The 24,647-nt window shown below is 56.9% G+C and overlaps 2 protein-coding genes across 3 annotated transcripts in view; both read right to left on the bottom strand.

Annotated features, from left to right (window-relative positions):
- Positions 1-24,647, bottom strand: part of CD59 (CD59 molecule (CD59 blood group)) — a 519,147-nt gene that overhangs the window by 382,259 nt on the left and 112,241 nt on the right. The gene's annotated exons all lie outside the window — the stretch shown is intronic.
- ABTB2 (ankyrin repeat and BTB domain containing 2) overlaps positions 5,292-24,647 on the bottom strand; it is a 180,861-nt gene continuing 161,505 nt past the window's right edge. The window contains exons 6-17 of one of the 2 annotated variants that reach the window (XM_060103247.1): positions 22,236-22,325; positions 21,555-21,671; positions 19,467-19,563; positions 19,071-19,206; positions 17,033-17,262; positions 15,388-15,566; positions 14,841-14,946; positions 14,045-14,147; positions 13,430-13,520; positions 9,089-9,157; positions 8,284-8,397; positions 5,292-6,924 (exon numbers count right to left, since the gene is read on the bottom strand). In XM_060103247.1, coding sequence (XP_059959230.1) covers positions 6,727-6,924; positions 8,284-8,397; positions 9,089-9,157; positions 13,430-13,520; positions 14,045-14,147; positions 14,841-14,946; positions 15,388-15,566; positions 17,033-17,262; positions 19,071-19,206; positions 19,467-19,563; positions 21,555-21,671; positions 22,236-22,325 — 1,530 coding nt within the window. In that variant the 3' untranslated portion in view covers positions 5,292-6,726. The remainder of the gene's footprint in view (positions 6,925-8,283; positions 8,398-9,088; positions 9,158-13,429; positions 13,521-14,044; positions 14,148-14,840; positions 14,947-15,387; positions 15,567-17,032; positions 17,263-19,070; positions 19,207-19,466; positions 19,564-21,554; positions 21,672-22,235; positions 22,326-24,647) is intronic. The other variant, XM_060103248.1, reaches the window with a different exon arrangement.

The raw sequence follows: 24,647 nt of genomic DNA, 5'->3' as shown, positions 1-24,647 counted from the left end.
TTGACCCTGCATCCCCAACCTGGGATCGAACCAGGGCCCCCTGCAGTGGAAGCGTAGAGTCCTAGGCACTGGACGGCCAGGGAATTTCCCCTCTGCTGGTTCTATAGGATTGTTCCTCATCCACGTCACCAGGTGCAAGGAGAGCTCAGAGTGGAAGTCAGTTCTGTCATGCTCTGGTTCTGATCCGCCTTTCTCCCCGCCTCCGCATGTGGGTTAATGGCGATCCTTCGGAGCTCGCTGACCGTGTCGGATTTCAGCTTCTGTATTTTTCCTTATTTTTAAAAAATTCATGTGGTGGCCTTGGTTACTGATCTTCCTTGGTTTTTCATAGACTTTAAAAGGACTGGTCCTCAGTGAGTCCAAATAGATCCTTTCCTCAGCCCTGATAGGTAATCTGGTTCCTAGAAGTCTAGTGTGTGGACAGGGAAGAAAAGGGAGCTTCTGGACCAAAGAGGATTAAACGTGCAACTCCCAGGACAGATGGCCACTGGGAGACAAGCAGATTCTGACTGTGTACCTGGGACCGCCGCGCCTTGTCCCCGTAGGTGTAGGGCCTTTTGTCTCCTGGAGCTGCAGACCCCCTGTTAAGTCTGAAGGAAAGTTTAATGAGATGAAAAAAATTTTTGATCCATTTTTCTCAGGTGAGTGCCTGAGCCTGCCTTTCAAAGAGGATTTTCTTAAGGAGAGTGGCTAAAAAGCAAAGTCACAGCCCCAAATGGTCTGAGCCGAATGGCATCTTAAAGCTCTCTAGCCACATCATCCCACAGGTGCAGGACCCCGATCGGCCGAGCCCTTGCTCGGCCCCTCTAGCCCCAACGCCCGCCCTCTGATCTGCTCCAGGGAGCCTTCCTGGCCTTGACACTGGCTCTGCCTGGCCCTTGCTGTGACCTGGGGCACACCTCGTAACCCAGGTCCACAGCTTTGTAAACCGCAGGTGGTAATGACAGCACCTCCCTCACGGGCCGGCCTGAGGAGCTGAGAACGGTGCCTGGCGTGCAGCAGGCACTCACCAAGCCTCTCTGGGTTCTGTGGCATGCGCCAGTGTAACCCGGGGAGCTGCTCCGTTACCCACGAGCGCTAAGATGGACTGAATGAGGCCTGGCTGGCTTTGTTCTAAACCACAGCCTGTGCTAGAAGAGGCCCACCAGGGCAGCTAGGAGCGTGCGCTTTGTAGTCAGAGCAGTCCAGCTCTGTGTTCTCTGACGAGCCTCTTGACTGACAGCCTTTCCCTTTGTGCCTGAAAAGGAAGTGAGCATTTCGCCTACTATGTACAGCCTTGGCCTTTTTATTTGCAAAGCGTGTGTTCCTAAACAGGTCTCTGCACTTGGTGGTGTGATCTTGGGTTCTCCTCCAAACCTGAAAAGGCACGCCTCCCCCAGACCTCACCATCTGGCCTCCAGACAGAGTGACATCTGTAAAGCTCGCTGTCTCAGGAAATCTCACTTGCAAAATGCATTCAGATAGGCGGCCTATGAATGCTGTCACCAGCCTGGGGAAGGGGCTGCAGAAGCGGAACAAAGAAGAGTCCTCAGTGGTCTCCACCCCCCCCCCACCCCGCCCACCCGCCCGAGCTGGGAGGGGGCCAGTACTGGCCGGCTTCAGCGCTTCCAGTGCTCATCTGTCCCCCACATCCCGGAGGACTCCGGGGTGACCAGGACACAAAGGGGGCTGCTGAGGCTGGGGGAGGGGAGGAAATCAGTGACCGTCACCTTGGACAAATGTAGACTCATTATCAGAGGCCATTACACTAGCCTCGGGTCCGAAGGCCTGGAGGGGGCGGGGTTGGCATCCCCAGGGCCTGAATAGGCGGTTTAGACTCCAGGCGGCTGCCCTCCACTCTGTAAACAACTGGTGAAAGTTGAAAGGTGGTGTGGATTCTGCAGAAGGGTGGGGCGGCAGGAAAGGGAGATGCTGAAGCTTTTCTTGCGTTGCTTGCAGTGGTTCTCCTGAGGAGAAAGCTGTGATAATCTGGCATCTGGATGCTATCGGGCAACCAACCAGCAGGAGCAGAAAGGAAAGGGAAGTATGGGGAGGAGGAAAGCAGGGGCCAGACGCTGCTGAGGAGGGCAGGCTCGGGGTCGGCCTTGGTGGCCCGGGCTGGACTCGGGCTCCCCCTGCTCTGGATGGCTTTCCTGTGGAGATGCCGGCTGAGTTAGCCCAGCTTCTCACTGCCTGCAGGGCAGCTAGAGCGGAACCAAGTCCCCCTTGCTTTGCAGGGACTCCTGCTAAGGAGAAGTTCACCGTCTTCTTCCTGGCCTGCCTTTGGCTGCCGACAGCCTGGAGCAGGCAGCGGACGAGAGGTGCCCCCATGCTCTGGAGCAGTGTCCCGACGAGGAGGCCCGGCCGCCGGGGCAATCAAGGTGACCAGACACACCCCCATTTCCGTTCTAGTCCTCCTGGCCCCTTGGAGAATGTCCGATTTTTTTCTAATTATTTAAGTGCTTGCTTTAGAGCGTGTTTCTGCTACACGCAGGCCCAAAAGCGTCCCACCCCTCCCTTATCTCACCTTCCCTTCAACCGTCTGCCCCCCAGAAAGAGAAAATATGGCTGAGCTCCCGTCTGGAGCCAGGTGCTGACTAGATCTTGCGTCTTAGGCTGCGTGCTTGACTGAGGCACGACGTCCTACAGGGCTGGGGGACTTGTGGGGAGGGTGGACATGGACCTCCGCGGGGGATCCCCTGCAGGTGGCGAGTGCTGGGGACGGACCACACCCCAAGCTCCCTCAGGGGCCTTCGGACCAGGAGGATGGTGCCGAGGGGCGCGCCTCCTCCCCAAGGCCCCCAGAGGGCGCCATGGTCCGTGCTGAGCCCTCTCCCCACGGAGGCCAGGGCCCCAGGCTGCCCTGCCTGGGCTCCACCAAGCAAAGCCCACAGCAGGCCTTTCCTGGGACTGACCACGTGCGGTCTTCACGTTGTCCCCCAGCTCCGGAGTCCTGGCCTGTCGGTCACCAAACCACAGCCACTCCAGTCAGCGTTCCCAGCGGCCTTAGGAATTTCTCTGCCTGCTTCAGGCAGGAAACATTTTTCAAAGCCTTTATTTCTGCCTGGACTTCGCACCTAAGACAAACTACAGCTGACCCCAGAAAACCCTTGGGCCTGAGTCACCGGCTTCCGGTCCTCCCTGCATTAACAGGTGACACAGCCAGCTTGGGCTCAGCAGGGTCTGAAGGCAGCAGCTACCAAAGGGCGGGGGTCCCTCCTCAGGCCCCCCTCTTTCCTGTGCTGGGCCACACAGATTTTGACTGTGTGAGGGAGGGTTTGCAAACAACTATCCCAGCAGCCCCCTGCATCAGGGGTGTGGGGAACCTGGCCTCGGGGCAGATCAGCAAAGCCCCTAGCGGCTGTCTTTCTAAACACTTTTAAGTATAGTTGATTTACAATGTTAATTTCTGCTCTACAGCAAAGTGATTGTTATATATATATATATATATATATATATATATATATATATCTCCTTTTTTGTATTTTCCATTATGGTTATCATAGGATATTGAATCTAGTTCCTGTGCTATACAGTAGGACCTAGTTGTTGATGCCTTCTGTATATAATGCTTTGTGTCTGCTAATCCCAAACTCCCAGTTTACCCCTCCCCCACTGCCCTCCCCCTTGGCAGCCACAGGTCTGTGCTCTGAGTCTGTTTCTGTTTCATAGATATGCTCACTTGTGTCGTATTTTAGATTCCACATATAAGTGATATCATATGGTATTTGTCCTTCTGTGTCTGACTTCACTTAGTATGATAATCTCTAGGTCCATCTGTGTTGCTGAGTTCTTTTTCACGGCTGAGTAATATTCCATTGTATGTATGTTCCACATGTTCTTTATCCATCTGTCCATGGACATTTAGGTTGTTTCCATGTCTTGGCTACTGTACACAGTGCTGCTGTGAACATAGGGGTGCATGTATCTTTTTGAATTATAGTTTTGTTTGGATATATACCCAGGAATGGGATTGCTGGGTCATATGGCAACTCTATTTTTAATTTTTGAGGAACCTCCATACTGTTCTCCATAGTGACTGTACCAATTTACATTCCCACCAACAATGTAGGAGGCTTCCCTTTTCTCCACACCCTCTGCAGCATTTATTGTTTGTAGACTTTTTGATGATGGCCATTCTGACGGGGTGAGGTGGTACCTCATTGTAGTTTTGATTTGCATTTCTCTAATTATTAGCATCTTTTCATGTGCCTATTGGCCATTTGTATGTCTTTGGAGAAATGTCTCTTTATGTCTTCTGCCCATTTTTCGATTGGGTTGTTTGTTTGTTTTTTGATATTGAGCTGTATGAGCTGTTTGTATATTTTGGAAATTAAGCCCTTGTTGGTCACATCATTTGTGAATATTTTCTTCCAGTCTGTAGGTTGTTTGTTTCATCGATGGTTTCCTTTGCTTTGCAAAAGCTTATTAAGTTTGATTAGGTCCCATTTGTTTATTTTTGCTTTTATTTCTGTTGCCTTGGGAGACAGACCTAAGAAAACATTGGTATGATTTATGTCAGAGAATGTTTTGCCCATGTTCTCTTTTAGGAGTTGTATGGTGTCATGTCTTATATTTAAGTAAGTCTTTAAGCCATTTTGAGTTTATTTTTGGGTATGGTGTGAGGGTGTGTTCTAACTTCATTGATTTGCATGCAGCTGTCCAGCTTTCCCAACACCACTTGCTGAAGAGATTGTCTTTTTTCCACTGTATATTCTTGCCTCCTTTGTTGAAGATTAATTGACCATAGGTGAGTAGGTTTATTTCTGGGCTGTCTGTTCTGTTCCACTGATCCATATGTCTGTTTCTGTGCCAATACCATGTTGTTTTAATTACTGTAGCTTTGTAGTATTGTCTGAAGTCTGGGAGGGTTAGGCCTCCTGCTTTCTTTTTCCTCAGGATTGCTTTGGCAATTTTGGGTCTTTTGTGGTTCCATATGAATTTTAGGATTATTTGTTCCAGTTCTGTGAAAAATCTGACAGCTGTCTTATTCCTGACATTGTGTTCCCGTCCTTCCAGTCCAGCTCAGTGGCACGTAAGTGCTTAACGAATGGGAACACACCTACCCCATTTGACAGAACAGGAAAACTAAGGCCCAGCGAGGGCTGGACCCAGGCTCAGGTACTAAGTGGGGTAGGGCAGGGGTTGGCAGGTGGCCACAGCACAGCTTCCAGCAGGGGTTCTTTCCCTCTGAGACATGGGTGCCCCAAGTAACCAGGGAATCAGCTCTGGGTTCTCTTCCTGGTCCTAAATGGGCTCCTCCCCAGCTCAGAACTTTGGGTAACCCTCTAGCAGGAGCCATGAGGCCAAGGTCATTGTTAACAAGTGTTTATTGTTAATAAAACCATAGTACATTTACAATAAGTGACAACATTAATGTATAGTTACAGTATCGTACAATATTACAGCAATAAAATAACGCCTATTCCTTTGTACATCCAGCTCAAGCAGCTAGTTGAAAATATTTTCCAGGGTTGCAAGCCCCCAGGGGTTTTTCAAGGTGACCGAAGTGACACCTCCTAAAGTGCCTGGGGCTTCTGGTGAATAAATAGTTTCTAAGGTACGGCCAGACAGCTGAAGGTGACATCCAGCACAAGCTGTCCAGAAGGTGCCCCCAGTGTCTGGCCCATAAATACGACAAGGGTCTAGGCCCAACGATGTGTGTCCACCCCAGGAGAGCCTGGAGCCTGCAGAATGTCAGGGGCAGGTAGCGGGGAAGAAGTAGAAGGGCCTCCTCTCCCAGTCCTTCCCTTCCACCCATGCCCCGTCCTTTAAATCCCCAAGACCCGCAGTTCCCAATGGGGAGTGTGGGCCCTGCTCTCCAATCCAACTTAAAGGACTTTTTCACTGGAGAAGCTGGACCAGGGGGGCCGTTCAGGGCTCTGCCTCCAGAGCCCACAGAGGCAGCCTAATTCTAGGCTTGGGATTTCAGCATCGACCCTGAAAACAGCAGCAACAAAAGCTGAGGCCACCAGGCTCCTCCATTGTACCCCATGCCACTCTTGGCTCAGACCAAAAGCTTTAAAGGCATTCAGGGGAACTAACTGCCTTCTACTACTCACTGAGCAGGATGGCGATTCCCCCGCCCCCCCCGTCCCAAAGGAGGGCCTCTGTGAGGCCAGACACCAAGAGAATGGACTGAAAATGGACTCAAAGTGACCCTCTGTGCACGATCCCCAGCCCCCTGGAGGCCCACATCAAGTCTTTCAAAGGCACAGCCCTGAATAAGTTCAGGGTTTGGGCAGCCTTTCTGACGTGACATTGAGGGAAAATACCAAGTTTTGACTGAAATGGCCTGGGGCCCAAACAGAACATACATTCTGTACATTCATAAGGATGCCCACACCCCTGAAGAGCCCCAGTTAGGACAGTCTGAGCTGCCTGAGGCCCCGGGGGGAGGGCACGATCTGAAGCTGTGTTGAGCAGAGCTGAATCAGGATCACACGAGGGTGAGTGCATGGTGGCCCTCAAGGTGCGAGCGGTAGATGTTGGGGAGGGGTTGGGGGAAGGGCTACCTTTTGGCCACACCTGCCCTTGGCCCATCACTGGTTGAGCCCGTGGTTAGCTCTGGGCCCGCTCAGGTCTGGCTCCAAGAGGGCCAGCCTCCACCCAGCAGGGCCCCAGTGTGTCCACAGGCCCTGGCTACGTGCTGGCCCAGACACCCCGGGAAGCACTTGTTCCCGGCCCTTCTCACCCGCTAGGATGCCTGGTGACAGAGCCCGGCCCAGAGCCAGCCATCCCCCAACCTCACACACGTGAGGTGACGTAGAGAGAGTGCACGCGCTCGGCCAGGGTGCTCTGCAGGTCCTGCAGCGGGTCCAGGCCCTGCACTTTGCTGCTGCGGCCGTAGATGAGCTGCCGGAAGGAGTCCTGCTCGAGCAGGGCCTTCATGTGCTTGAGGAAGAAGCCCTCGCAGAACAGGGCCAGTTCGGGGGCGCTGTGGATCTGTGGGGCAGGGAGAGGGAGGGGGTGAGCCCACTGTGAGCCCCAGGGGGTGAGCCCTGCCTGAAACCTCCCCCTACCCTCACCTCCAAATAGTACCTACCCATGGGCTAAGGCCCAGCTTCAAGCCTCAACCTGGGGGAGGCATGTCCTATCTCTTGGGGCGACTGGCCCCTTATCTGAATTCCTTCCATAAGCCTCTCCTTGGGGTTAGACTGATCGGGGTTCAAATCCCAGCTGTGCCACCAGGAACATCCCTGAAATCTTGTTCTTGGCCTAGGTCCCGCTGGTGACGGCCTGTTGAATGCCAGTCATCCCTATTGGATTGGCAGCTCCCTCACTAAGGGCAGGGACTGCCCACTGTGGGATGTCCAGCACAAGGCCCAGCACACGAGTGTTCACCTGGTAAACGCTCAGTAACTATTTTAGGTCAACAAACATGGAGTGCCTGCTCTGGGCCAGGCGCTGGGCGCAGGCCTCGAGGCCCAGGTCTGCGATGCTGTCTTAGAGCTGATGTTCCAGTTCAGGAAGACAGGGAAGCCAAGGAACCAACCAGGTCAGGAGGCCACAGACTGTGGTCAGTGCTGTGAGGACGTGAGAGTGGGCGAAGGAGCAGAGAGGTGTGTGACTCGGGGGAGGCCTGGGGAAATCAACAGGGCTTGGGAAGAGCTTTACCGGAGGGGAGGGGACAGTGATGGCAGGAGTTGGGCGGTGGGAGTGAGTTGAGAAAGAGACGTGGGCCGCGTGGCTGGGTGAAGGCAGCGGGGAGGCATCGGAAGGGGAGATGCGGACGGGGTCCTGGGGCCCTCGTAATGGGCGACAGGTAAGGGCTGGGTTTTATTTAGTTTGCAGTGGAAAACCTTTGGAGGGTTTAAGTAGGGGAGTGACACGGTCTTTACACTTTTCCAAGGGTCTTGGGGATTGCAGGGTGAAAGCCAGGAAGTGTGGAGGCCAGGGCAGCAATTGTCCACGAGAGGGGACAATGGAGATGGAGGGAGGGGGAGGGAGTGCTGATGTGTCTCGGGAGTGTTTCTAGATGTGGCAGAGGACCATAGCGTTTGCTGAGAGGAGGAAGACTAAAGACAGCCATGCCGGGAAGAAGATCAAGTAGTGCCTGGGGAACTGATCTGACTCAGAGAGGCTCAGCTCCTTGGCCCAGGTCTCACAGCCTGGCGCGGCGCGGCTGGGATGGGAACTGGGATCCACCCGGCTCACGGCTCAGCTCCCAAGCTGCGATGCCGCCCCACGGGGCGGCAGTGACGCCGGGCTACAGAGGGACTTACAGTGCCCTTCAAAGCTGCCTGGCCACAGTGGAGCGGAGTGTGTGTTGGGAGGCAGCCGGCGGGCATCAGGGGTCCTCACCTTGGCATACTTGTAGGTGTTCACGGCGCTCTCCACGCTCAGGGTCTGGGAGCACAGGATCTCGCAGTGCCGCTGCAGGGCGTCCAGCTGGAACAAGCTGGCAGCTGACAGCAGCTGGCAGGAGGCAAAGGAGGCCGTGGGTACGTGTGGCCAGGTCTGTGGCCCAGGCATCAGGGACAAACGGCTGCTCTGTGCTGTGTGCCCTGCTTCCTCCAGACCTCCAGGGCCCTCGCCCGCTGCCAGTCAAGTCTGCCGGCCGAGATTTATTTCTACTCTAGGCTCTCTACGTATTGGCTGGGACACCTCGGGAGGCACTGGATGGGTGACAGGCGCTGGTTGGGATTTCTGACGTCAGGAGGCCTTCAACTATAAGCTGCCTGCTCATCTACGTGACCTTCTAGCTAGGTGCCCGGCCAGCAGTGGGTCCATTCTCTGAGCAGTGACCTGGTGAGGGGGAGGCCTTGCTGCCTTGTGATCCTCCTGGGCCTTCCATCCTCAGGGGTGGCCCTTTCTAACCCCGAGGTGTGGCCCGGGAGGCCGGGCTCCGTGGGTGCACAATTTCCCACGCTCTCTTGGAACGGCGCTTCCCATCGCCAGAAGAGCAAGGACCAGCAGGGAACCAGGAGGTCCTTGCAGTGGCCACCTTCCTTCCCTCCTCATCTCTCCAAGTGCTGGGTTTCTGAGAGCAGGGTTGAGACCTGGAAGATGTTGCAGGCCAGGGACACAGGCATGGCGGGACTGGGGGCCAGGCTCATGGCCTCCCTGCTCCTCCCCCTGGGGCCGGGCAGGCCGGCCAGGTCCTCACCTCCAGGATGTCGCCCGTAGGGATGTCCATGGATTCTGTTCCCCCGTAGTACAGATACTGCATCATCATCTGTAGGGAGGAGAGGCCCCGTGTGAGCGCCAGATGGACCCACAGCACCGCAGTCCTCACCCGGCACCCCCGGAATGCCACTCCAGCCGCTGCCGGCCTCCTGGTGCCCCCTGACCTCTGTGTGCTGACGTCTGCACCTCCCCCAACTCTCGTCAGACATTTTTGTGTTTTCCCTGGAATGCGTGTGGCAAGCTTCCTTCCACAGAGTGGTTTCACTTCAATCCTCATGACAGACCTATGAGCCCAGGAGGGCAGATACTACTCACAGCTGGGGAAACTGAGGCCAGGGAGGGGGGCTGCCCTCCCTCCCCAGAACCCTTCCAGCTCACCACCAGGCACCATGCCGCTCGTTTCTCCTTTTACCGAAATTCTAAATCGGGCTGGGAGAGGGGGAGGTGGGGCTCTGAGGGGGCGACTGTCTGACGGGCCACCCTCAGGATCCCAACTCCTGACCTCCCTGTCGGCGCTAGGCCTCCACATGGAGGTGACAGCCAGATCCCGACTCCCTCCTGGAAAGTTAAGTTGCAGAGCGGGGACAGGGATCTGGTCCAGAGGTCACCTTGCTGACCAGCCCAGGACCTTCAGGATTCTTGGGGGGCAGAGGGCCCTGGGACACCACATGAGGTGGCCTGTGGGGAGGGAGGCTACATTTAGTTACGCTGAGGTCTGAGTTACAAGCTCTGCCATCACGCTGGAGACTGGGGAGTTTCCCAGTTGGAAAAAGAAAAATGATTCTCCCTGGTTGGCTGAAGAAGCGGCCCCAGCAAGGAGCTGGCAGGTGTGTAAGTAAACATGGCTCCAGCCAGCACAGTCAGGCTCTGTTAGGACTGGCCCCCAGGCTGGAAGCGGCACCAGAGGGAAGAAGCCCAACCTGGGGGAGCGGGGGAGGGGGGGAGTGGGGAGGGCCCACCAGCCTCATCCAGGCCCAAGGCCTGTCCAGGAGACATCAGTCTCTCCCCCTCAGAGGAGCGGGGGCCCCCGAAGGCCTTCCCCGGCCCCTGCTGGAGCTCACATGGCGATCCTACAGTTACACATATGTGTCCATGTGTCGCATGGCTCCAGGTGGTACCGGGCCCACGCCTGGCTTCCTCTGCCATCCCCATGCTGGGAGCTGAGTGGGTGTTGAGCACAGCACCAGCAGGACATCCCTGAACGCCCAGGGCTGGGAGTGGGGTAGGTCACATCTGCAGGGATTCTTTGCTAAGGGATGGCCTCAGGGCAGCCCCTAGGTGAGAAGAGGCCCAGGGACAGAGGCTCCCCTTCCTGGCCTGGAAGGCAGCCTCCTGCTGTATTTGGTAGCTGGTTTTGGCCAGGCCCAGCCATCTGTGGCACGTGCATCTCCCTGAGGTCACTTGAATGCATACGAGTCCACAGAAGTCAGAGCAGAACTGCCCTTTTGGAGGCTGGCTGAGGGAGCTGGGCTGCTGGCAGGCAGCCTGTGGGGCTGGACTGGCTGCCCAAAGGGCTGCTGCCTGTGAGCAGCTGTCAGGACTGGCCGCAGGGGCTGCCGGGCTTCCTCCTGCCTAGAGTGGGCCACCAGGAATGCGACCACAGGGAGGCCACTGATGCTGCAGGGACAGGCCTGGGGTCAAGAGCCACGTCACAATGGCAGGGCTCTCCCCCAGAGGCCTGGGTTTAGTCGGCAGTGACCTTGGCAAGTGTCTAGACCTGTGTTGTCTAATGCAACAGCCACCGGCCATGTGTGGCTTTTGAGCATTTGAAACGTGGCTGCTCTGAATTAACACGTGTTGTGTCAAAACTGGATTTTGAACACTTAGTGTGAAAAAAAGAATGTAAAACATTTCATTAATTTTTTTATATGTTGAAATGATACTATCTTGGCTACATTAAGTTAAATAATATTATTAAAATTCATTTCACCTGTTTCTTTTTGTTTCTGTGGCTACTAAGCGATTTTAAATTACCTATGTGGCCTGCATTATCTTTCTTTCTATTGGGCAATAGTACTGCTTAGATCCCCTTGGGCCTCTGTTTCCTGTTCTAGAAAACAAATAGTGACCGCCATTTCTCTTCGTGCTGTGAGAGCCAATGAGATGTTTGGGGGCTGCTCTGAAACTTTTAGGCTTTTTTAGGGAGGACTGGCCCTGGATTGATGGCTTCGGGCTCCCCCCAGTGATGGCAGAGCTCTGTCCCTAGAGGACCCAGGGGGCGAGGCCAGTGGCTAACATGCCCAGGCTCACGTGTGCCCCGATGTTAGACCTGTTGTCCCCATCTACCCTCGTGACAACTCCGAGAAGTCATCAAGGGCTGCCCGGCCTGTCCTGGAACAGGCATCCTCCCCTGCTGCGTGAATGCAGCCTTGATGGCAGTGGTCACCCGAGCCACACGTGTGCCCTTGCCCCCCCCCCACTCCCGCCCAATCCCTGCTGCCTTTCTCAGACCCGCCTCCTATGTCAGAGCCTGACCCCACCTCATGCTCCAACTCACCTGGACTTTGGGCTTCTTAGCCAAGTAAGTTTCTAGAGCTGTTCCCTTCCCCAGTGAGTTTGGCTCAAGGGACGGGAAAAGGGGGGAGGGGAGACACCCTACGCCAGACCCTGGGTCTCCCACCCCGTTGAGTCGCCGAGTTCCATCCACTCTCCCCTCGCCCACTTCCCTCCATCCTGCTGCCACTACCTGGTCACCATCATCACTTAGCTGGATTTCTCAACAGCCTCCTAACTGGTCCCCTGGCTGCAGTCATGGCCCCTCCAGTCCCTTCCTCACCCTCCAGAGTGAGCGAGGTAGTGCAGACTGGACCATTCCACACATCCTAAGATTGAATCCTGGCTCTCACTCCTCAGCTGTGTGAACTTAGACAAGTTACTAGACTTCTCTGTGCCTGTGACCCCTCATCTACCAAGAGGGGATAACAAACCTGTACCTCCTAGGCCTGTGCTGTGAAGCTTAACTGAAGAACAGGGGCAAGGCACTTGGAACCATGCCTGGCTAAGTGTCTGTGATGATGGTGACCTCCTAGTAGCTTCCATCTGTCCTTGGGTTAAAGCTCAGGCCCTTCATGCTATGGCTCCTGGGGGCAGCTTCAGCCTCATTTCTGGATGTTCTTCTGAATCGCTGCCAGGACTAGGCCAGAGGGCATCTCCTGGACAGGTTGTGTGGTCTCTGGCTTTGGGACCCTGCGTGCACTTCTTCCTCTACCTGGAGCTCCCGATACCTGGCTGGCTGCCCTCGTCCTCCAAGAAACGTCCTCCTCCGCAGCTTTGGGTTAGATGCCCCGTCCTGCTCTCCCAGTGCCTTCCCCACCACACCTAGACCATTACTTCATAACCCTGCCTCGTGGAGGGCAGGGTCCCCGTCCCGTGTACTGCCGTCTCCGCAGTACCCGTCAGTGACTAAATGCTAAATAAATGACTACAGGGAACATGAGAGAGGGACCAAACCCTTGTAGATGGTGGCTCCTCATGCTTCTGCGAGGCTGTGAGCTCTCCCGTTAAGTCACAAGCCTGTCCTGTGCAAGGCCAGGTCCTGGACCCACCCGCCAGCTGCCTCTTGGCCTCAGTCTCAGCCCCTGAGGGTCATGCCTGCAGCCTGGAGATCACTTTCTAGAAAGGAGCTCCCCACCGGGGCTCAGCGTAGACCCCAGCCAGCCGCCTCCTTCAGACCCCGCCTGCCACCCCTGGTGGCCAGCCTGTGGAGTTTCCATTACGCAGCCTCTGAGGTTCTCCGAAGCTTAGAGATCGAAAGCCCCGACCTTGATCTTCCACACCCAGGATGGGCTCACCATAGCTTTTCCTGCTTGGCCGGCATGGCTGGGGTCTGATGCTCGGGAGGAGTGATGTGACTTACACCAGCGCACGCGCACGTCACCCTCCACCCACCGGGGTCTTGTTAAAATGTGGGGTGTCTGGGCTGGGGCCTGAGGTTCTGCATTCCCAACAAGCACGCGGGCAACGTCTGTATGCTGGGAGCTCACTCCGGGGAACGAGGACTCACATGCTGCATGCGTGGTGTGCGCCTGTCCTTACACGTCCACCAGTCTGCCCAGACCCCTCACCCAGTGGTTAGAGCTCAGGGCCCACGAGACAGGCTCTGAAGCTACAAAGTCACAATGGAACGGCTACCTGTGCCTGGGAAAAACCTAGATGCTCCAACCTGACCACTGAGATTCAGCAGAACACAGAAGGCACTGGGGACGGAGGGGAAGATTATGACCGACTCACGGCTGCTCCTGCCCAGACGGACGAGCCAGGGTGGGGCTCCTGGGGGGAGGGGGCATCCCTTGAGAAGCGTGCAGCACTGCGGTCCACATACCTGAAAAATGTGGTACTTCATGTCACTGATCTCAATGGTTTTGCTGCTGTCGCCATCTTGCTCTGATTTATTGGTCATCAGTGTCTTGAACCTGGAGCCAAGGAGATGAGACAGGTCGGGGCTGGAACGTGACTTTCACTCCATGGCCGTGTGGCAACGGCACCGTCCGCCACCTGACTGGCCACCAGGGCACAGGAGCGTTTTAAAAGTTACTGCCGTGCTCTCAAAATGATGCTCGGCGAGTGACGTTTTACATCGTCCAGGCGGCTGGGCTGAGCCCCGTCCTGTCCCTACTGCCCCCAGACGAGTGACTGTGACGCCTGCAGCTGGAAAACTGACTTTTGTGCCAGAACATTTATGTTTTCTAATAATCAAAGGCAGCAAGTTGGCCAGAAAGAATACAGCCTCAGAGCTCCTCTTGGAGAACTCTGGGTCCCATCTCGACTGTCCCTCTGTCAACTTGTCCCGTGCCCGCCGTGGGGCGGATGGGGCCTCCGTGCTCCGTGACCTCCCTGTGGGGGGCAGAGGCTGTTCTCCAGCCTGTCCATCACCTTGTATCCACATGAAGCTGCCCAGCCTCCCGGCAGCTGAGACTTCATTATCCGGGTTGCCTACCTGTTAGAAGCTGTCACCAGCAGGACTTTATGTGCATAAAACAGCTTTCCTTCCACAAGGAAGGTCACGTCCGACATCTCCTTGTTGTTCAAAAAGTGAGGATCTGCCAGTAGGGAAGGAGAGGGGGTGACTGAGGAGCCTGCCTCCGGGGGTTTCTTACGTGTGTGTTGGGGGCAGATGGGGTGGGGAATGTGGAGAGTAGAGAAACTGAGGCCAGGCCATGGCACTTGGGAAGGGGAAGGAGGACAAAGAGGAGAGGGAGAGGAAAAGGGGAGGGGAGGAGGGGAGGGGAAGGGAGAGAGGGGAGGGGAGGGGAGGGAGGAGGGCAGAGGAAAAGGGGAGGGGAGGGGAAGGGAGAGAGGGGAGGGGAGGGAGGGGAGGGGAAGGGAGAGAGGGGAGGGGAGGGGAGGGAGGAGGGCAGAGGAAAAGGGGAGGGGAGGGGAAGGGAGAGAGGGGAGGGGAGGGAGGGGAGGGGAAGGGAGAGAGGGGAGGGGAGGGGAGGGAGGAGGGCAGAGGAAAAGGGGAGGGGAGGGGAAGGGAGAGAGGGGAGGGGAGGGAGGGGAGGGGAAGGGAGAGAGGGGAGGGGAGGGGAGGGAGGGGAGAGGAGGGAGGGGAGGGGAAAGGAAAAGGGCAGCGGGGAGGGGAGAGGAAAAGGGGAGGGAAGGGAGGGGAAGGGAGAGAAGGGAGGGGAAGGGAGGGAGGGGAGGGGAGGGCAGGGGAGAGGAGGGAGGGGAGGGGAGAGGAGGGAGGGGAGGGAGGCCTGGCAAGCGCGGGTGGCCAGCAGGGAAGGCCTCACCTAGCCTGGCCGGCAGGGTCTTGCGGAGCTCGGGGATGCTGGGGATAGGACTGCTGCCGTAGCAGTGCATGAAGATGGCAGCCAGCTGCTGGATGACAGAGTCGTTCTGTGGGGGGAGAGTCAGGGAGGGGCCATGAGCTCAACCCCCCATCCTATGGCCGTCTGTTTACAGCTCCTGCTACATCGGGCCAACTTCAGAAGTCCAGGCCAGGACCAGAGCAGCCGCTGCCTTCTGCTCCTCCTGGAGGTGGCCTGGTGAGGGGGGCCTGTCCCTTCAACACTGAGTCTCCAAATTGCTCTTTTGGCCGGGCTCCAGCCCAGACAAATCCAAGGCCTCTGCAGCCAGGAGGTATGCGTTTGCGTGTGGGGTGGGTGTCCACCTGCGTGCGTGAAGGTGCCTGTGTCCATCTGTCCGTGGGAGGGCTTGTCCCTGTGTCTGTCTGCCTATGCGTCAGTCTCCGTGTCCGTCCCATGGTCTGCTGGGGCCGCGGGCTCTGGAGCCTGGGTTCTCTGAGCCTGGGGCAGGGACCTGCCCGGAGACACTCACCTTGCTGGTCTTGAGGATGTCGAACATGAGCTGCAAGCCCTCGGTCACCAGCTCCTCGTTGTATTCCTCCTCCTTGATGGAGCCGAAATCCCGCAGGAGGCTCTGCACCACCGAGTACCGAGACTGGGAGAAGGATGTCCTCAGAGACTCGATCCAGACGTGCAGCTTCCAGGGGACGCCTGGGCCCGGGCAGGGGAAAGGCAGCAGTCACCCCTGGGCAGAGCGCTCCCTGCGGGGGCCACCGAGCCCGCCTCCCAACGAACCCCTTCCTGGCAGGCTCTCTTGTGATGCGCCCAGTGTCTGCAGAGCAGGGGGCAGCCCCCAGCCCCCTCGGTGTAGCCAGTAAGCAAAGCTTCCGTTCACCCTGACGGGCCTCCCTGAGACATCAGAGGGCTCCCCAGGTTCGTGTCAGATGAGGTGGAGGAATGCCTCCGGACCAAGTGCAGGGAGCCCGAGCTCTGAAAATCCACAGCTCAGCCTGGGGACTTTCAAGCGCCATCCCAGCACACACTGGCCCCACTCCTTGTTGGGCCCCGGACTTACTTACTTGGGGAGGCCCCATTATAATTACGAGGGGTAGCCCGGGAGACTCGGATACCCGGAAGATATGCAGGGTGCTTGGGGACCCAGGGGCTCCCTGCCTGTCTAGAAGCCTGAAATCAACCCCGTCCTATCGCAGAGGGCTTTTCCTAGCGCCCAGCTCACTGGTCTGTTTGTGCACATCCAGTGCCACGTAATTACTGTTTACCAGCTCCCTGGAGTGTGTTGGCGGGGCCGCAGAGCAACTTACAACTACTGTGTAAAGATCACGGCAAAAACTAGTGATGTTTCTGATAATTAGAGGGGTTGCTTCTTACTCCCCCACCTCACCATGGGTTAAAAAAGGACTGCTGGCACTCCCTGCCCCCCATGACGACGTGCGTAACGTTAGCATCCCTGGTTGACTGACTGTATGTAGGAGCCCATTTCACAGAGAAGATCACTGAGGCTGGCTTGCCACAGAAGGGCCATGTGGCCCTCCTGCTGCCTTGGCCCAGCGCCGGGCGTTCGTGTGTCACGGCCCCCGGGAGAGTAACGATGCTGTCACCGTGCACTGAGTGCTGACGGTGAGCTGGCGCTGGGCTCTGAGCTGCACGTGACGACACCGCATTCACAGAGGAGGATCATCAGCACCAGCGGACGTGGCAGGGCCAGGCTCTCACCCAAGTCTGTCTGTCTGACCAGCCTCCCGGGAGGGAAGGAGGAGTCGGCAGGCTTGCAGCTCCAAGGAGGTGGGGAGGTTGGCTGGGGGACTGGAGAGCGTCTAGCTGACCAGAAATGTAGACCCCTAGTGCTACAGATGCTCCCAGAGCTACACATCCCAGGACTTGAGCAGGGAGGTTGGGGGACCTGAGGGCACAGGGCTGGGGTGAGGCTCTTGAGACACATCCCCACGGAGGACTGTCCGAGGCTCAGGGCAGCTCCTGTCCTGGCTGTCAGTCACCAGGCCCGGGGGAATTGAGCCCCGCCCTATGCTCAGCTACCTGGCCCACTCCTGGCCTGAGGAGCAGCAGAGCGTGTGTGTGTGTGTGTGTGTGTGTGTGTGAGTGTGTGTGTGTGTGTGTGTGCGCGCGCGCGCATGTACCCGTACGCTGCAAGGTCTCACCTAGTGCCCGCAGCTCCATGGTGATGTCCACGTAGCCGTGCTCCGCGCTGTAGTACATGGCCTCCTGGAGGGCCTTGGTGCGCGTCCGGCTCAGCCTCACGGGCCCCTCGCTGCCACTGCCCTGGCTCGACGCATCGCTTTCCTCCACGCCCTCAGCCAGGATCTCCTCCAGGGACAGCACGTCTGCCTTGGCCTGCTGCGGCTGCGTCAGGAGCTTCCTCAGGACGTTCCTGTGGGTAAAGGGACGGAGGGTGATGCCTGAGGCTTCCGCCACGGACGGCACCCGCCGAGCTGCCTTCTGGCGCCCCGTGGTCCAGATGGGCAGCTATGGGGCATGTGCGGGCACAAAGGGTTCACGGTCTTCCCCTCCCACGCAGGCTGGGCCAGGGCTCCCAGTGACCCCCATCCCTGGCCACCTGGGTGAGTAAAGGGGAAGGTGCAGGAGGCCTCTCCCTTCTGCCATCCAGGTAGTGCCAAGAAGTCGTGGGCTTTGAGACCAAGCAGGTTCTGCCATCCTGTGTGATCTAGGATAGGTTGTTCTACCTCTCTGAGCCCTGACGGCTTTGTCATCTGTAGGACAGGGCACCTCCCAGTTAACGTGAGGCCAGTGTGATGACATCAGATGCAGAGCCCGATACCTAGCAGTCCTCCTAATAGAAGCCAACTTTACACATGTAAACGTGTCCGAAACATAGGACATGCTTATACTCATTTCTTCCTTTCCCTCCATTAATAAGAATGAAGTGGAGCTGCATTTTATACTGAATTCATTAACACACACAGATGTGTAGCACACTGGATGCCCGATGGAGCACATTCCCATGTACCGCTGCATTTAACCTGAGCCATCCCAGGTACCTCGCCGTTTGTGGGCGATGACTACACTCTGCTTGCGGTCACTCTGAGCAGGATGAAGACTCAGACCCAGAGCTTCAAGCCCCAGGCTCGTTCTGTCACAGCCTGTGGGTGGGGCTCTGGGCAGGCTGCAGCAGGGCCAGGCCCACAGGTCACCTGGGGCTGAGCCTCCTCCCAGTGGCCCTGCACACCCCTCCCCCACCCCCTTCCCACCCCTCCCCCGCCACCTTCCCCTACTGTGTGATGGAGGCCTGGCGGGGACCCCCTCGAGGGACCCGGGTCATCCCGCTGTAGCTCTGCCAGTTAAGCAATTTAACAGAGCACCCAGTCTGGCGTGAGCTGTCACGGGACAGTGAGCACCCACCGCGCCCACCCAAGGGAGCCCGTGTTCCAGAGAGAGAGTGGGAAGCCGATGAGCAGAGGGGCAACTCCACGCGGGGTGAAGAGGCCACAGCGGGGGGAAAACGCTGGCACTGGGCGGGGTAGAGAGGCCTGGAGGCCGTGCCCTGCGAGGTGGTGCCTGAGGGCAGGGCTGGTGGAGATGGGTGAGAGCGGGGTCCGGGCGCAGAAGGCGGGGAGAAGCCCGCTAGGGAACGGGCCACAGCGAGGGCACAGTCTGGGCTTGAGAACGGGAAGCAGGTGTCCCGCCTGCCCTCTCTGCCTTCTACTCACCTCTTCCCTGTCTCCCTCTGCCCCCTGAGCTGCCTAACGGCTCTGCTCTCAGCCCTGCCCTCTCGCAGCCCCGGCCCCCGCACAGCAAGGTCCACCATCTGCTCCTGGAGCGAGACGCGACCTCCTGAAGAGCCAGCAGCGGCGTCTTCGGCCTGCTGTGTGGAAGCCCCTAGCACCCCAGGCCACTGCAGGCACCGGAGAAGCACCCCAGGCTCGGGAAGGGATGGGGTCCTGGGTGGCTGCAGGGTGGAGAGCCTTACGGGGCGATGGGAGGGCCTGCTGCAGTCCCACGTCTGCCAGGAACTGGCTGTAGGACCTCTAAGCAACCCAGCGTCTCCGGGCCTCCAACATCTGGGGCCCCCGTGCTGCCTGAAGCCCTGTCTTCTTTCCGGCTGGTGTGCGTGCAGCCATCCCCAGCCCCCACCTCTGGAAGGACCTCCAGGCCTAGTTCTTCTGCTGAGAGCCTGCTTCAGGCCCCACAGCACACAGGGCAGGAACCCCGGGCGGGTACCTGTGGCCATGGGCGGCTGAGTGGCTGAAGCAGTTCATATCCTCGTGGAGGGAGGAGGCCATGCCGTTGGTTTCAAGCATGCTGAGGAGGGGGTCGGCGCCCCGGCTGAGCAGCAAGCTGACCAGCTCGTAGTTCCCTGAAAGACAAGGCGGACCAAGGATGCTTCCACTGCCCGTGTCACTGCCCCTCTGCTGGGCCTGCCTGGGCAGTGAGTGTGGCAGAAACACGGACGATGGGGTGAAGGGGAGCCCCTGGGACCCAGAAGGAGGGGCTTCAAGGCTCGCCACAGGGATCTGCGTGCGCAGCTCAGCCAGGCTGGGTGACACCGTGGGGAGGGGCAGGCGGACCCGTGGGGCAGCAGGGGACCCTCACTGGGCAGGGCCGCGGTGTACCTACCGGCTGCAGAAGCCAGTTGCAGGGGTGTCTCCGCGTAGCTGTCCTCACCACCGGTCACTGCCGAGCCCTCCACGTGGGCACCGGCGTCCAGCAGCAACTTCCAGGGCACAGGGAGGACACTTCAGTGTGGTAGGGAGTGTCTGGGGCATGTTCAGGGGAGGCTTTGGGGAGGGGCCTGTAGTTCCCTCCTGGGGCATGTGACCAAGGACCGGCTCACCCAGGCGTCCAGGCAACCAGAATTTTAGAACTCCTGGTTACCTTCAGGGCTCTAAGTGTCTAGAGTCTTCACCTCCACTCCTGTGGCCTTGGACCAAGCCCCTAAGCTATAGGGACCTCTGAGCTATTTCTCCCGTTCAAACAGTTTCCTACAAACTGGCTGCAGCGATCTTTGTAAGAACTCACACAGATGAGCAGAAAAGAAGGCACCACCCCCCAATCAACCGGGGGAAACGGGGGCTCTGGAGGCAGCAGAGGTAGTGGGAACGGCAGAGGTGTTAGAGCTGAGCGCCAGTGCTGGCCACAGACCAGTGGGTGACCTGGGGCAGGTACCTCAACTCCCCAAACCTCAGTCTTCCTCATGTGGAAAATGCAAAAGAGGCCCGCCTTGCAGCCTTGCTGGGGATGAAGTGAAACGGTGCTCACCTCTCCATAGGGGCTCAATGACTAGTGGCTTTTAGGGTTCTCATCAGAGAGGTTCGGTGAGCTACCCAAGGCTGGGAAGTGCGGGGCTGGGGCGGGGCCTCCCTGTCTGGGACGCCAGGTGGCCTCTCCCCATTCTAGCAAGGGCACGTCTTGCAGGGGACAGAGGGGGCAGGGCTAAACAGATACCAAGCACTTCCAGCTGAGCCGGCTGGCTTTGCCTTGGGGCAGGGGTGGGTGACTTCAGCTCCATCTCACCTTTCCTGACCAGCTGCTCTGGAGGGAGCCGCCTTCCAACCCTCCCAGGTTTCCGGACACCAAAGCCCCCTCAGAGCCCGTGCTTGACCGGCTAAGGCAACGCCGCGGCCCCGTCACCTGGAGACCAGGTCCGAGGGGCCCAGGCTGACCTCTCAGCCTCCCCACAGCGTGGAGCATGGGGGCGGCTGTTGGTGGGAGGCTCCCGTCAGGCAGAAAGGGCACCTCTGCCTGAGCCAGTGCGCCAAGGTGGAAGAGGAAGAGGCCTGCCCGTCAGGGTGAAAATGGGCACCAGTCCAGGTGAGTCCAGGGCACAGCCCTGCAGGCCAGTCTGGGCTAGCGTGGAACTCTGCTCAGGGCCTTAGGAGGACGCACACCAAAAAGCAGGCAGGATGTGGCAGTCAGCCCACTGACCACCACTTACTGCATCCCTCCTATAGGCCAGGCCTGGGTGCACAGCGATGAATAGGCCGGACATGACCCCTGCCCTCAAAGGCCCGGCAATCTAGCAGACAGCAAGGGTGGAATACGAACTCCCAGGAAGGAGTCTGGAATCCTGTGGGCCTGTGGCCTAAGGAGTGAAGGAGTCTGGGAGCCGAGTGGCAGTGTCACCATATGCCCCATCCACAGCTTCCACTTCTAGGCCTGAACCCCCTCCTCACGCCAGCCACAGCTCCTGGGACCAAGGTGGGCACAGTGTGGCTTGGCTTGACAGGCGAGCTGTGCCAATCTGAGTCCTCTTTCAGGAACTGGGGAGCTGAGAGACTACGCCTGCTACCGGGGAGGGGCTACCGGGGAGGGGCAGTACCGGAAGGACCGCATGATGTTTAGAACCGGCAGAACTCATGAGGGAGTAAAAACAGCTACGGTTGGAAAGATTACTGGAGGAGAGAAACGGAGCACACCTGCACAGATTCCAGATTCCAGCACGCCCCAGGACCCACCCACAGATGCAGAGACGCCAGGCAGGTCTGGTGCTACTTGGGCCTGCGTCTTGCTCCCTAAAATTCTCACATGTATCCTCACACTGAAGCCTGCTCCTGGAGGCAGACCAGGTGGGTGTTGGCTGACCAAGTGAGCTACCGTTAACGAGCGCCTCTGGTGTCTCTGACTCCAGGCTGCTGCTCACACAGGTAAGACTGGGGCTACGCCTGGGACTCAACCCACTCAGCAAGCTGGGGGCATGTTGCATACCTGGCAGGAGCTCACCTGGACCACAGAGATGTGTCCATGCAGCACAGCAAATGTCAGTGAGGTCCAGTGCCGGCTGTCAGGGTGGATGGAGGGGTGCCTGGGAGAGTTGCTTGGAACCTGGAAAAACACCGCAAATGATCAGTGTTTCCTAGGTCAGTGACATTCCTGGGCAGGTGACACAGGTGCCTGAGCTAAGGGGAGCCCTGCAGGGATGGTGACTAGGAGTCAACTCAAGAGCTTTCTACGTTCGATTGGCAATGTCTGCCTGGAGTACCCTGTGGGAAAGGCTCAAAAGGATGTTCAATTAGTGATGTCTGCCCTGGGCAGAGAGATGGCAGAGAGGGAACACTATGCCTCAGAGGAAGGTAGAGCTAGAAGTATCTGGGGATGGTGGGGATGGCTGGGGATTAAGTTGATAAAATGGGAAAGGTGCTACAGTAACAGAATTACAGCCATTCTCTCTGCTCGACTCCCCTCTGAGCTCACTTCCTCTCTGACAGAAAGTTCAAATCTTGAGGAAAAACCCTCTTTGCTAACTGTGATCTCTGTGCATCTTGCGTCTTCAGTCCTCTGAGACACGTCTAGTTGTCCAAAACATCACAGCCAGCATGGATGATGAAGACCCTGGGGTGTTCTCTTGCTGGGTTAGGAGCCCGGTGCAGCCCTTGGGGGCTTTCTCACCTGGATGTCCAAGTTTGCTCCAGCATCAATTAACATCTGGACCATCGCTTCATCCCCAGCAGCACAGGCATACATCAGCGGCGTCATACCCTACATGAACCAAAGGCAGATGCTAAACTGTCTGCAAACAGAACATGAGGACACGTGTTCCATAGGTGTCTGACCCAGAAACCAGATCCAGGTCTTCCTGCTTGACCAGCTACTTGCTCATCCTGAACAATCCTGTGTCTTGTGCTGAACAAGACAACCTGCCCCTCCTAGGCCCACTGGACGTATGACACCTGAAGGATGGGGAGGGGACATTTCCATGAGCACTACAGGTGGCCAGAAGGGCAAAGGGCACAGGCCCTAGGGCCAGACTCCGGTGCAAAGGCTACTTCTGCTGTAAACTTTGTACAAGTTACTTGTACTCCTCTGTGCCTCAGTTTCTTTATCTTTAAAATGGGAATAACAACAGTATCTACCTCATTGGGTTGTTGTAAAGAGTATGAGTTACTATGTATGAAGTGCTTAGTACAGCTAACTAAGGATAAGCTAACTAATTAAAATAACACAACAACTCTATCACTGCTTCTATGTTACACTGCCACGTCCAAACCCAGCCCAGGCCCCGTGCTGGTAAATCACCGTGTGAGGTGACTTACATGCATGTCTCATTTAATGGCCATATACCTTCCTTATTAGGGAGGCTCTGTTGTTGTCCCCACTTCACAGATGAGGAGCAGAGAAGGGGATTAACTTGCCCAACAGTCACACAGTAAGTAAGAGGATGAACTCAGCTGGAACCCGGGCCTGCCTCAGCTGCGAAGCTCTCCCCTGAGGCATCTCACGGAGGGTGGAGAGGTGCTGGGAGCAGTTCTGAGCTTTTCTGAAAGCTGAGGCCCGATCCCTCCCTGAGTTTAGGTGGGCGATTAACAGAGCTGCCTCCCTGGCGGGGAATCTCCTCTGTGGCCAGTAATAGCAAAGGCAGTGGGGGAAAGTGTTATTCCACAGCTGGATGCTGGCCAGCGATTGTCTGGAGCCCCGCGATGTTACTTATTAGGTTATCTGTGTGTAGACAAGATCTCCTTACCTCATAAATCCTTGCCTAGTGCCCAGAGATAAAGAAATGGCCCGAGATTAATCATGGGTGAGAGGCCTTTTTACCCACAGATCATTCTGCAGACACTGAGGCTGAGGGAACAAACAGGACCGAACATTTAGAGAAAAGCCCATGGCCACCGAGTGAGAATCTGACTTTGTTTTATTCCCCTTGGCACATGCTTGACTTCTTTTTTCTCCACACATCTGTACATGATTCGGAGTGTAAACCAGGCTACAAGCCTTCTAAGGAGAAACTACTTTTTTTGTGTTGGCCCCTCCCCACTGCAGTTACCTAAAGAGGCTAAATCAAAAGAGGCTGATTAACAGATTTCAGGGATGATCATCATCGTATCAACAACAAAAAACTGAACGAACACTTATTGAGCATTTACTATGTGCCTGATGTGAAAGCCTCACGATAACCCTACGGGCCGGGTACTTTATCCCCACATCTTAGAGGTGAGGGGACAGGCTCAGAGGGGTGCTTGTCCAAGCTGTCACAGCTATGACAGGAGGACTAAACTCCAGGTCCGTCTGAGGCTTCCCCACCGCACTGCTGGAGGAAGATGATGACCCCCAGGATGAAAGCCCCATAGCCTGCATTGACAGAGGCACCTCGGGGAGATCCCAGGACCCAGCCTGTCACCTCCCTGAGCTCAGCTGCAGCATCCCTGTCTTAGCACGTGCCCGACTGTCCCTCCCCGATGCTCCTGCCCCCAGCATCTCCTTTCCCTGGAATGCCTTCCCCACTCCTCTCCATTGCATCCGACCACCCCTCACTCCAGCTTGGCTCAGATCCCCCAGGAGGAAGCCTTCCCTGGCTGCTCAAGCCCGACCTGTCAAAGTCCACTCTGGCTTGGGTTCGCCGGGCGCCTCATCATGCTCTCTAACATACTGTCATCTCATCCGAGAGGGCTATGTGACCCTTCAGCTGGCATTTAACTTCCCTCATGCTTCTGTGTGGGTTTCTAAACCCATATAGGAAATCCATCACCTATACATTGCAGAGCTCACAAAACGACATCAAATACACAAACTGCATCTTCCACAGCGGTGAAGAGCCTGGGGCTGGACCACTTGGGTTCTTCTAATCCCAGCTCTGCTCCTTACTAGTTGTGTGACCTCTGCACCTCAGTTTCCTCATCTATAAAATGGGGATGATACCTACATCATAGGGCTGTGGTCAAGATTAAATGAGTTACTCCGTGCAAAGTGCTTAGAACAATGCCTGGAACACAGTGAGTGCTATATAAATGTTAGCTATTCACAGAAGCAACAAAAAACAAAGCGAGCCAAAAATCTCAAGTTAAATTCTACCTAAAATTGTTA

This window comes from Mesoplodon densirostris, chromosome 7, assembly GCF_025265405.1.
Source record: "Mesoplodon densirostris isolate mMesDen1 chromosome 7, mMesDen1 primary haplotype, whole genome shotgun sequence".
Taxonomy (NCBI): domain Eukaryota; kingdom Metazoa; phylum Chordata; class Mammalia; order Artiodactyla; family Ziphiidae; genus Mesoplodon; species Mesoplodon densirostris.
The sequence above is the reverse complement of the archived record's forward strand: the minus strand, read 5'-3'. Positions and strand labels throughout refer to the sequence as shown.